The 12,545-nt window shown below is 51.6% G+C and overlaps 1 protein-coding gene across 7 annotated transcripts in view; it reads left to right on the top strand.

Annotated features, from left to right (window-relative positions):
• The window catches only part of Nlgn4x (neuroligin 4 X-linked), a 163,090-nt gene that overhangs the window by 99,562 nt on the left and 50,983 nt on the right, over window positions 1-12,545 (top strand). For 5 of the 7 annotated variants that reach the window (XM_040286891.2, XM_005335530.5, XM_040286889.2 and 2 more), the window contains 2 exons: window positions 2,205-2,264; window positions 4,186-4,338. The exons of 1 other annotated variant lie outside the window; for it this stretch is intronic. In XM_040286891.2, coding sequence (XP_040142825.1) covers window positions 2,205-2,264; window positions 4,186-4,338 — 213 coding nt within the window. The remainder of the gene's footprint in view (window positions 1-2,204; window positions 2,265-4,185; window positions 4,339-12,545) is intronic. One more of the 7 variants, XM_021733424.3, reaches the window with a different exon arrangement.

The raw sequence follows: 12,545 nt of genomic DNA, 5'->3' as shown, positions 1-12,545 counted from the left end.
GATTCAGTGTCTAGCACTAAAACAAATAATAAAACACTCAACAGAGACTTGAGAAGAACCGGTCAGAAAAGACGGCTTCTCCCAGGACCTGGGACCTGGGGCAGTTTTATGTATGGAACAGAATTCAAAATGTTCAAGGGAGCGGGGGCTTGACTTGCGTGGGGACTGACTCAGACCTTCCTGGGATGATTCGGGGCAAGGACAGGCGGCGAGGTCGTGTCTGGGAGCTGCTGTGGCCTCGTACCTGGATTCTGTGCCCTCGATTCCGTTTAAATGAGATACTCCAGAGGATGCCGAGGCTCTGTGAGCCTGGAGGCTGAGGCAGGAGGATGGCAAGTTGGAGGCCAGCCTCAGCAACTTAGTGAAACCCTAATCAACTCAAGGAGACCGTGTCTGTAAATAAAAAAAATAAATAGGGCTCAGGACGTGGCTTGGTGGGTACGCACCCCTGGGTTTCCCCCTCCCTTCCCTTCATTTCTCTTGGTCTGATCCAGGGAACTCATGTTCTTCCCTGGGCCTTATTCTGTGTCACCATCTGCATCTCAGAGAGGACATCCAGACTCTGGTGTTCGGGGATTTGATTATTTCACTTAAGATGGTTTTCTCCAGCTCCATCCATTTGCCACCCAGATGCCATCATTTCATTCTTTTTTTCATGGCCGAGTAATATTCCACTATGGGTACAGACCACTTTTTCTTTATCCATCCATGTGTGGAAGGGCACCTAGGTGGGTTCCATCGCTGAGTTACTATGAATTAAGCTGCTATACACATTGGAATTTTTTTAAAAAATAATTTGGACCTGAATGTCTTAAAGGAGGACGTTTTGCCCACTTGTTCCTTGTTCCTGGGTGCATATTAACTCCTAGGAGGTTAAACTGCGGGGTGCAGGGTTTGGAAGGTGTCCCAAGGACCTTGATGTTGTAGCCCTGGGGTCCAGGTTGTCCTGTTGATGCAACTTAACGTCGTCTCTCCACAAACACCAGGGATCCACTACCCAGTCCACCCACCCCCACACCAGGAGTGGTCCTTGAAGGGTGTTTGAGTTGCACACAGTCACAATCCTGACACCTTCTTTCTACCCAGGAAGACAGCGCTACTGCAGGTAGCTCTTCCAGACATGCTCAAGGGCCTGTGAGCTCTGCAGAAATGCAGCACGTGGCTCACAACTTCCCCTCGAGTGAGTGACTTGTTGCCCAAGCCCCCTAGATCCCCTCTCCTTGGAGAAAAGGCAAAGTCTGCAGAATGGATGGGCAGCGTGCACCCAGCTGGCACCCCCGGGGGTCCCCTCTCAGGCTCCATGTCCCTCTAGAAAACCCAGCAGGTAGGTGATGGCGGATTCTCCAACCAATTCCAGTTGCGAGACCTCCCAAGTGACACTTGGTGACAGTTTCCGACACGGGGCCATCGGTTCTCGTTTTATTACATGCACATGGCAGGGGACCTCCATTTGCCCTGGGAAACCAGTCCATTAGGGATTCAAAAAACAATCTTTTTCTGTCCCCAATTTTGGTGTCCCCAGCTCTCTCTGTTGCATGCAGTGTGCACATCTGCGATTTCTGAATGCAATTCCTGCTTTTTTTCTGGTTTTCGTGCATGTCTGCTTAAATGGTGAAATTCCCTCACTCCAACCTCCTCCGTGACCTTGGTCGGGCGCTTGACCTCGAAACCGGTGAAAATTCCAGAAAGCCATGGAGTCCGTCGTGTGCGTTGCTTTTAAGAATGTGGGGAAAATCTCTTAAAAATGAAATTAAATGATTCGATTTTCTCTTTCTCTTTTTTTTTTTTTTCAAAATTTTTTTTTTTTGGAACAAATCACATTAGAATTTTTTTTTCTTCTTTCTTTCCTTGTTAATTTTTCTCTCTCTCTCGTTTTTTTTTGCAATAATCTCATGTTAACCCCCCAAACTGCATCTTCACGGGATTCTTAACCTTTTTTTTTCTTTTTTTTTTTTTACGAATAACGTTTTGAATTGGTTCTTGTGGACATCTTTCTGTTTCTCTGCATTTGCCCGTATCCCATTTTTTTTTTTTTTTTTTGAAATCCAAATGTAACCGATTTCGACTTTTTTGTGTTACATTTTTTTTTTTTTCCTTGTACGGGGTAGAATCTCTCTCTTCTCTGAATTTTTGGCCAATCGATTGTTTTTGAATTCTCTTTTTTTTTTTTCCCCTCCTTTACTTACTTCTACAATATGACCCAGGAGCCAACACAAAGAAAATCGCAGACGATATCACCAGTAATGATCGTGGTGACGATGAAGGTATTTTTTAAAATTTTTGTTTTTTCCAAAGCTCAACTCCCATGCATGGTTTTATATTTTATTCTCTCTCTCTCTCTCTGTCTCTCTCTCTCTCTCTGTGCACTTTTTCCCTCATTTCAACCTGGTTTTTTTTTCCTCCCCTTATTTGAAACGGGAACACTCCAGTGCGCCTCTTTCTTTATTTTCTTCTTGCAAAATTAATAATTAAAAAAAAATAGTCATTTTTAAATCCCAGTCACCACGTAGAGGACCGGAAATGGCCGGAAGATTTGCAGATGGAATAAAACACTTTTTGCAAAGAAATCCACCTTTTTATTTTCTATTTTTTTTTCTTCCTACTTGGTCCCAAGAAGAGAAAGTAGAATTTTCAGTGATGCATGTGCACGATCCACTTTCCGCCCTTCCAAATGTGTTTTTTTTTTTTTTCCGTGCAGATTTTATTTTGAAACGTGGGTGTCTGATCTTTTCCACCCACTGCAAAATGTCCCAACAGCTTCTGAGAATATTTGCTGCTGGATTTGGTGGTGGGAGGGGAGGAAAATCCAATTTTTCCTTTATTTCACCTTGTTTTTTTTTTTTTTTTTTTGTACCGGGGATTGAATTCAGGGATACTCAACCACTGAGCCACACCCGAGCCCTTTTGATTTTTAAAACTTTGAGACAGGGTCTCCTTATAGGCTCAGCGCCTTATGACTGAGGCTGGCCTCCAAATTTCCAACCTCCTGCCTCAGCCTCCCTACTTGCTAGAATTATAAGTGTGCCCTATTCGGCCCGACAATAGGTTTTATTTTGACAAAAAAAAAAAAAAACAACTAATGTCTCTGATTTTTGCATATTGATCTACGTGTCCGTATCAATAGTTATAATCCATACCTACATTTTTATACCAATATTTATCATCGAGTCCAGTCTCCGTAAAAGTGAAATCTACGTAACTTTTCCAAAGACCCTCTCTGCAGATGGTCCCCGGATGTTAACCTCCATTGCAAGATATCACTTTTACCTCCTTAAATAAAAAATAAATAAAATAAAATAATAATAATAACATTAAAATAATAAATAGCAAGAAAAACTTATGAGTTCCAACTCCCAAATCCACTCACATTCTGTGCAAAAACACCGAGCAGTGGCCACATCTCATCCCGAGTTTGACTTTCCATGTTTTTGTCTCTTAGATACAGTGACATATCACTGCTATCCATTAAAAAAAAAAAAAGACATTTTTTAATTTTTTTTTTTTTAGATTTTTTCCGGGGTTCTGCTCTGCTGATGACTCTGAACTCTTTATTTGTGTTGGACCAGTATCTGTCCTGGACGGAGAGTGGATCGTTTTTCTTTCTTTTTTTAAAAAAAATATTTTTATATTTTACACTGAGCCACACATGAGGGCGTCCGTCCTGTTCCAAATCATCCCAGTCCTTAGGTCCATTTTACTTTCAAAAATAAATAAAAAATAAATTAAAAAAAAAAAAAACAGAAATAAAGTCTCCACCCGGGGCTGGAGGCCAGAGCCTCGTTAGTTCCGACCCATTTTGCTTCTTTCTGGAGCAAAGCAAAAACCCCCTGGTTTCCCCCCGTTTCTGGGCACCGACGAGAAGAGACCAAGAGATGCTTTTCTGGGGGCGACGCTGCTCCCCAGATATTTTTGCTTTTCTTCTTCTCCTTTTTGAATGTTTTTTTCCTATTTTTTTGCTGCAGGACGTGGGGCCCTGGAGGCCGGGGGTCACCCCTGAGCCTCGCCGTCCCCCCCAGCGTCCCTCCAAAAGTGACCTCCGTGCAGAGAACACGTCCCAGTCGAGGCCAGCCTCCAGAGCCTGCCTCCCTCTGTCCACCTACCTACATGGGGTTGCTGGCCGGGCCCCGCGGTCCCCCACCCCGAGTGTGATCCTTTACGGTGTCCCCCGCTTGCTCTCCCCCCCAGATATCCACGACCAGAGCAGCAAGAAGCCCGTCATGGTCTACATCCACGGAGGCTCCTACATGGAGGGCACGGGCAACATGATCGACGGCAGCATCCTGGCCAGCTACGGGAACGTCATCGTCATCACCATCAACTACCGCCTGGGCGTCCTGGGTGAGTGACCGAGGCCTGCCCAGGGCAGGGCCCTCGTGCATTCGAATCCTGCGGCTCTGGGTCCCGGACAGTCCCACCGCCGGTCTAACCTGAGTCTTTAGGTGCATGGAACGCGTGGCCAAGTGGGGGAGGGGAGAGCCCCAGACGCCCCTCCTGGCGGGTCGTCCGCGGTTTTGCGCAGCAGTTCACGGAAAATATCCCCCGGATCCACGAAGAAAAGAAAAATAACGATGAAATTAATAAATGATGATAATTAATCGAGTTTTTAATCAGGACGCCCTGGGGCTGCAAGGGATTCTGGGAATTTGCGGGAGCAGGGTGACCCTCCTGCAAAATTCTTGCCATCAACTCAGCAAAACTGCAGACCTGTCCCTCGGGGTGACAGGCAGGAGCGTGTTGGAGGGGTGGCAAGGGGCAGGGGACACTCTCAAGGGACAGAGGGGTCCTCTCAGAGGGGACAGGGACAACGTGCCCCTCCTGGCCTCCAGTTTTATGGGGGTCCCAGGGAAGTCCCCAGAGAGCCCCGCCCAGGTCCCCTCCTGACTCTGACGGACAGCAGGGTGACCTCCGACTCTGCAGTCCCCACGGCCATGGCCACTCTGGGTCCCCCTGGCCCCTGCTGCCTGGTGCTCAGTGGAACCTGTTCTTGCAGATTTTCGGGTTGGAGGAAGGAGCCTCGTCCCCCTGGGTCCCGGGACCTGGTCTGCGTCAGGGTCCCACAAGTCCCCCCTTCGGGGTCCCCTGGCCCCTCTCAGGGACGTGACTTCCCGCCTGCATGCCCCCTGCAGGTCACAGGGGGTGTGTGAGGACGGTGGCGGAGGCTGTGCCCGGAGGCCAGGCAGGGCTGCAGGTCCAGGGCTTCTGGGAAGGAGGCTGTAGGGTCAGCACCGGGGGCTACTGATAGAACTGTCCCCTGGACCTCGTGTCCACCATCTGCACCTGTCTCCTGGGCTGGCCACGGCGCAATGTGGAACATGAAGTGTGTGGACCACGGGGTCTTTTCAAAGGGTCCACTGTGTGGGATAAGGCCGGAGGCAGCCCTGGGTCCCGGGCAGGGTCTCCCTGGGCTAAAATGCACAAAATGCTGTTTGGCCTCCGGGATGGGGAGGCCGGTGCTGGAGGGAGGCCGGACCTCCAAGGAGCCTGGTTTCCCTCCCTCCCTCTCTCTCTCTGGGGTCCCCCCTGTCAGCCCTGGGCTTTCTTGTCCTTCTGAAGGAGGCTCCGTCCAGCGGCCAGCACAGCTCGGGGACACCCCTGCATCTTGTTGATTTATTTTAAAGAAAAGAGAAAAAGAAAGAAATGCAAATCCCCAGAAAGTGGGAGGCTGACCTTTAGCCACGGCGTCTTTAAAATAAAAGTCCCGGGGAGACTTTTATTTTGTAACAGAGATCGCCACACTCCCCCCCCCCCCCTGCAGGGACTGGGCGTCTCCATGGTGACCGTTCCCAAGACAACGACTGAGATTTCCAGGAAAAAAAAAAAAAGTCAGAATAAATTTTCTACGATTTTTTTTTCTTCTTGCAATACAGGTTAAAAATATATATATAAATGTGACTTTCCCAAAGCAAACGGTGCAGAATATCATCTCCAACCGTCTTCCTTTTTGATAAAATACTGTTTTAGTTTATTTTCAACCCAAAAGGGACTGTTAACACGGACGACCTATGTCAGACCAGGGAACAGGGTAAGGCAACCCTCGCTATTTGCAGCCTGATACCACGCGACCTGATATCCCGCAAACCGCTTGTTAAAGCTATTTTTAGTCCCCAGGGATGCAAGCCCGGTGGGCTGACCCACGGAGCCACATTCCTCAGCCTGTTTTTCTTTTATTTCTTAATATTTTTATTGTGAGACTTGGTTTGCTTCTGTCCTCCCTGAGCTGTAGGAGGCTGGCCTCCGACTTGCGATCCTCCTGCCCCGGCCTCTGGATCTTACGGGATCCCAGGTGTGCATCCCTGTGCACAAACCATCAGCTATTTTTCTGCATCTCGTTTAAAAAAGTAGGCGCTTTCTCTCCCTGTTACCAGGTTGTTGCTGGACAGGAAAATGTTTTAGCGGTTCAGAAAATCCGCTTGGAAATCTAAATAAATCACAGATTCGATGATTTGTTAATGGGAATTAAATCTGACAATTATTTTAACGCCTCCACAGACTCCTTTAAGAGGTTTAGTGGTCCTGGGAGGGCTGGACCCCCGGTGTTTTTGAGGAAGGGCTTGTTCTCTGCTGTATACCATTTTGCACGGCAGGTTTGCAACACCAGCCACCCAGGACCCACAGGTTCCCGTAGGGAGATGTCGTGTGTCCCCACCTGTTGAGGACGCACCTTAGTATCCTCCCGAGCTGCAGCCTCCCGCACCAATCGCCAGCTCCCTGTCACCCCTGCACCTCCCAGCACCATGCGGACTGAGGAAATCCATGCAGCTAGGCACTTGCAGAACTTCCCGATATTCTGTTATGTTCTGCAGATGGGGGAGACAGACTTGGGGGTACTGTATGATTTGGGGTCTCACGGACGTCGTATCATGCTGTTGCTTTGAGTCAAACCTCGATTTCCCCTTCAGGACCACATCAACCCACACCTGCAGGGTGGGTGGCTGGTGCTGGGTCGCTGTGGAAGGTACTGTGCTTAGTCCCCTGAGCTCGCTGACCGGCAGGGGCTACATCTTACCCACAAGGAAACCAAGTCTGAGTCCCCTGGGGCCGGTTTACTCTGGGTCAAATGACCCTCCCTGAGCCTGGGGGCTGGGGATCGGGACTCTGATATACTGAACCCCGAATCACCTCCAGTCTCTGTCTTGATTTATATGACCTCAGGACTCACGAAATGTGCCCCAGGAGCACTGAGTGAGGGCTTTCCTCTTGTGCCTCCTAGTGGCCAGTCTCCGCCACTGCAGTCCTTAGATTTGGGGATCATGAAAGAGGAGGGGGGGTGGGGGGTGTGACACATCAGGGGTGAGGGTTCTGTCCCCTCCGTAAGCGACACCCGTTACCTACTTTAGTGAGAAAAAAAATGGCAGATAAAAAAATGCACCAATTTATCGCGCACAGGATGCTTTGAAAAGTGCACGTGTAGCCGAGTGGCCCAATGACACGAGTTCACCTACGCGTTACCCCGTGTGTCATGTATTTGGGGGGGAACAAGGTACAGACGCTGCTGTCTGAGCCATTGGCGTTGTGAATCACAGCGTTTTACCTTTTTTCTGGCTGTGTAGTATTCTATTGGTGAGTGGGTACCACGTTGATTCCCCATCTTCTCAACGGTTGTGTTACAAAGCTGCATGATGGGGGGTGGGATTTGTCGTTACCTACGTGTGCAAGCCCACAGTGGGGACACGCGGCTTAGCCAACGTACCACCTCAGCACTTCCCCTCCCTCGCCTCCTGTCCTCTACCAGTCCCTCTCCTCTAGTAATCTCCCTTTGATTTTTTTTTCCCCAAGGGGAGGGGTAGGTACCACTGACCCTCGACACCTGAGCCCTGTCCCCAGCCCTATTTTGCATTTTATTAAGAGACAGGGTCTCCCTGAGCTGCTTAGGGCCTCGCTTTGGCCGAGGCTGACTTTGAACTCGCCATCCTCCTGCCTCAGCCTCCCGAGCCGCTGGGATGACAGGCCACTGTGCCCGGCCTCTCCTTTGACTTTCATGACCTGCAGCTGTACCTTTCTATTCCTTTTTCCTGTCGAGCTTCTGCATAGGAGCCAAAGTGACCCTGAGTCTAATTTTGGCTGATTTTGCTTAACATGGTCTCAAGTTCCAGAATTTTCCTGCCAATGACGTGATTCCATTCTTCTACATGGCTGCATAGTACTCCACTGTGTCTACACACCACGATTTTTCATGCCTTCATTCATTCCTGGGCACCTTGACGATTGTGCTGTGATCTGCATGCACATTCAGATGTCTCTTCAAACTATTTTAAAAAATCATGTGGACAGAGCGTCCATCTCCATGCAAGACGCTATGCAGAACTTCCTGAATCTACTTATAAATGATTCAGAGTTTCTTAAAGGTGGCACGTCTGGGACCAACCTGGGCCTTCCTCTGGAAAAGACGCCACGGGGCTGAGGGCGGCTGGGGGCAGAGCACCTCGTTCTCCCTGACGAAGAAATCCATCAAGGACATCGAAGGACACACTGCCTCTGGGCATCTGTGGGTGGACACAGCTGGCCACACTGTGACCAGCAGGGAAGACACACTGAGCGCCACTGAGCAAGGGCCTCAGCCCCAGGATGAAGCATCAGGCCAGTGCTGGGCACCCAGGGCCACCTGTCCCCAGTGTCACAGACGGTGGGTGTGGGTGACCACTGAGGCCCCCGCGGGGAGGGACCAGGAGGAAGGGCCTGGGGGGTCTGAGCGCTGAGGCTGCAGGCCCTGGAGGACGGAGCACTAAGTGGAGGGGACGAGATCAGAATCCTGTCCTGTTGTGGGACCAGAGGGGACCAGGAAGGCAGGCAGCAGGCTCATGAATATTGATGAGATTATGGATGTCCATTAGCATGTCATGAATATGTATGAGGAGGGGGCCAAGGTGCAGAGAGAGGGAGGGAGGGGGGAGGGGAGAGGGAGGGGGAGGGAGAGAGGGCGGGAGAGAGTAGGGCTGTCCGTCTCTGTAAAATGGGGATCAGGGAAAAGAGCCTCCTCTAACTGGATCAGATTTTTAATTTTCCCTCCTCTCTGCCTCCTCCTGCTGCTCTTTCCTCCTCCTCCTCCTCCTCCTCCTCCTCCTCCTCCGCCTCCTCCTCCATCTCCTCCTCCTCCTCCTCCTCCATCTCCTCCTCCTCCATCTCCTCCTCCTCCTCCTCCTCCTCCATCTCCTCCTCCTCCATCTCCATCCTCCTCCATCTCCTCCTCCTCCATCTCCTCCTCCTCCATCTCCTCCTCCTCCATCTCCTCCTTCCCCTCCTCCTCCTCCTCCATCTCCTCCTCCTCCATCTCCTCCTCCTCCATCTCCTCCTCCTCCTCCTCCTCCTCCTCCTCCATCTCCTCCTCCTCCTCCTCCTCCATCTCCTCCTCCTCCATCTCCTCCTCCTGCTCCTCTCCTCCTTCTCCTCCTCCTCCATCTCCTCCTCCTCCTCCTCCTCCTCCTCCTCCTCCATCTCCTCCTCCTCCTCATCCTCCTCCTCCTCCTCCTCCTCCTCCATCTCCTCCTCCTCCTCCTCCATCTCCTCCTCCTCCTCCTCCATCTCCTCCTCCTCCTCCTCTCCCCCTCCTCCATCCTCCTCCTCCTCCTCCTCCTCCATCTCCTCCTCCTCCTCCTCCTCCATCTCCTCCTCCTCCTCCTCCATCTCCTCCTCCTCCTCCTCCATCTCCTCCTCCTCCATCTCCTCCTCCATCCTCCTCCTCCTCCCTCCTCCATCTCCTCCTCCTCCTCCTCCTCCATCTCCTCCTCCTCCTCCTCCTCCTCCTCTTCCTCCTCCTCCTCCTCCACCTCCTCCCTCCATCTCCTCCTCCTCCTCCTCCATCTCCTCCTCCTCCATCTCCTCCTCCTCCACCTCTCTCCTCCTCCTCCTCCTCCATCTCCCTCCTCCTCCATCTCCTCCTCCTCCATCTCCTCCTCCTCCTCGTCCTCCATCTCCTCCTGCTCCATCCTCTTCCTCCTCCTCCTTCATCTCCTCCTCCTCCATCTCCTCCTCCTCCATCTCCTCCTCCTCCTCCTCCATCTTCTCCTCCTCCTCCTCCATCTCCTCCTCCTCCATCTCCTCCTCCATCTCCTCCTCCTCCTCCTCCATCTCCTCCTCCTCCTCCTCCTCCATCTCTCCTCCTCCTCCCTCCTCCTCTTCCTCCTCCTCCTCCCTCTCCTCCTCCTCCATCTCCTCCTCCTCCCACCTCCTCCTCCTCCTCCATCTCCTCCTCCTCCATCTCCTCCTCCTCCATCTCCTCCTCCTCCTCGTCCTCCATCTCCTCCTGCTCCATCCTTCCTCCTCCTTCATCTTCCTCCTCCTCCATCTCCTCCTCCTCCATCTCCTGCTCCTCCTCCTCCTCCTCCTCCACCTCCTCCTCCTCCATCTCCTCCTCCTTCTCCTCCTCCTCCATCTCCTCCTCCTCCTCCTCCATCTCCTTCTCCTCTCCTCCTCCCCCTCATCCATCTCCTCCTCCTCCTCCTCCTCCTCCATCTCCTCCTCCTCCTCCTCCTCCATCTCCTCCTCCTCCTCCTCCATCTTCTCCTCCTCCTCCTCCATCTCCTCCTCCTCCATCTCCTCCTCCTTCTCCTTCTCCTCCTCCATCTCCTCCTCCTCCTCCTCCATTTCCTCCTCAATCTCCTCCTCCTCCTCCATCTGCTTCTTCTCATCCTCCTCCTCCTACTTCTCCTCCTTCTTCTCCTCCTCCTCCATCTCCTCCTCCTCCTCGTCCTCCATCTCCTCCTGCTCCATCTCTTCCCTCCTTCACTCTCCTCCCTCCATCTCCTCCTCCTCCATCTCCTCCTCCTCCTCCTCCTCCTCCTCCTCCACCTCCTCCTCCTCCATCTCCTCCTCCTCTCCTCCTCCTCCATCTCCCCTCCTCCTCCTCCATCTCCTCCTCCTCCTCCTCCTCCCCCTCATCCATCTCCTCCTCCTCCTCCTCCTCCTCCATCTCCTCCTCCTCCTCCTCCTCCATCTCCTCCTCCTCCTCCTCCATCTTCTCCCTCCTCCTCCTCCATCTCCTCCTCCTCCATCTCCTCCTCCTTCTCCTTCTCCTCCTCCATCTCCTCCTCCTCCTCCTCCATTTCCTCCTCAATCTCCTCCTCCTCCTCCATCTGCTTCTTCTCATCCTCCTCCTCCTACTTCTCCTCCTTCTTCTCCTCCTCCTCCTCTTCCTCCTCCTCCCTCCTCCTCCTCCATCTTCTCCTCCTCCTCTTCCTCCTCCTCCTTCGTCTCCTCCTCCTCCTCCTTCTCCTCCTCCTCCTCCTTCATCTCCTCCTCCTGCTTCTCCTCCTCCATCTCCTCCTCCTCCTCCTCCTTCTCCTCCTCCTCCTCCTCCTCCTCCATCTCCTCCTCCTCCTCCTCCTCCGTCTCCTTCTCCTCCTCCTCCTCCTCCATCTCCTCCTCCTCCTTCTCCTGCTCCTCCTCCTCCTCCTCCTCCATCTCCTCCTCCTCCTCCTCCTCCTCCATCTCCTCCTCCATCTCTTCCTCCTCCTCCTCCTTCTCCTCCTCCTCCTCCTCCTCTTCCTCCTCCTCCTCCTTCTCCTTCTCCTCCTCCTCCTCCTCCTCCTCCTCCTCCTCCTCCTCCTCCTTCTCACTCACTGCCCCTTCCTGGGTCCCTCCCTGACTTTCCATCATGTCTTAATCAAAGTCGTTCTCTTTGGGCCGTGACTCCGTCCTCCTCCCACCCTCCATCTCTCGTGTACCTGCCGTGCCCTTTGGTGCACCCCGTGTCTCTTGACCTTCTTGTGACCCCAGCAGGGACACAGCCCTGGGACTTTACACCTGCTCCTTCCTGCCTTTTACTGTGTGGGTCCTTTATGTCACATTTCTTCTACCTACTGTATAAGAATATAATCATTTAATTCAGTGGATTCTTAACACCGTGTATATATATATATATATATTTGACATTTTTATCCCTCCTCTGGACAGAAATTGTGGATCTATTTTCCTCAGCCCTAAGACTTAGGCAACCACTACCAGCTTCTTCTTCTCTCTCCCTCTCTCTCTCTCTCTCTCTCTCTCTCTCTCTCTCTCTCTCTCTCTCTCTCTCTCTCTCATTGCCTTTTCCAAACATTTAATCAAATGAAGCACACCATGTCTTTCTTTCTACCTGTTGTCAGGGTTCATAAATGCAACACAGGTCACATGCTGTACATTGTCATTTTTGATGACCACGTAATATTCCACGGTGTGGATGTGCCACCGTTTGTTTTTCTGATCAGGTTCTGCTGCACTTTGGTTCCTTTTCTTCTTTTTTCTCTTTCATGATGTGATTATGATGTAAGCATTGATGCACACGGTTTTCTGTAGAACGATGTTTAATTTCTCTTGTTTCTGTGCTTGGGGATCAAGTTGGTGGCCACATGATCTCAACACTGGTGGACCCCCCCCCCAGATTCTTTTACAATCCACCTGCAATATTTTGCACGAGGCTCCTTTTCCATCCTCAGCACGTTTTCTTCTCTCTCTCTCTTTGAGCACAACCATTGTACCGAGTGTAAATGGGCACAATATTCTCATTATCATGGGCCATTTCCGCCGTGGAAAATGACGTGGAGGAACTATTCCTGAGTGCATTGGCCACG

Source organism: Ictidomys tridecemlineatus, chromosome Y (genome assembly GCF_052094955.1).
Source record: "Ictidomys tridecemlineatus isolate mIctTri1 chromosome Y, mIctTri1.hap1, whole genome shotgun sequence".
In the NCBI taxonomy this organism is placed as follows: Eukaryota; Metazoa; Chordata; class Mammalia; order Rodentia; family Sciuridae; genus Ictidomys; species Ictidomys tridecemlineatus.
The sequence above is the reverse complement of the archived record's forward strand: the minus strand, read 5'-3'. Positions and strand labels throughout refer to the sequence as shown.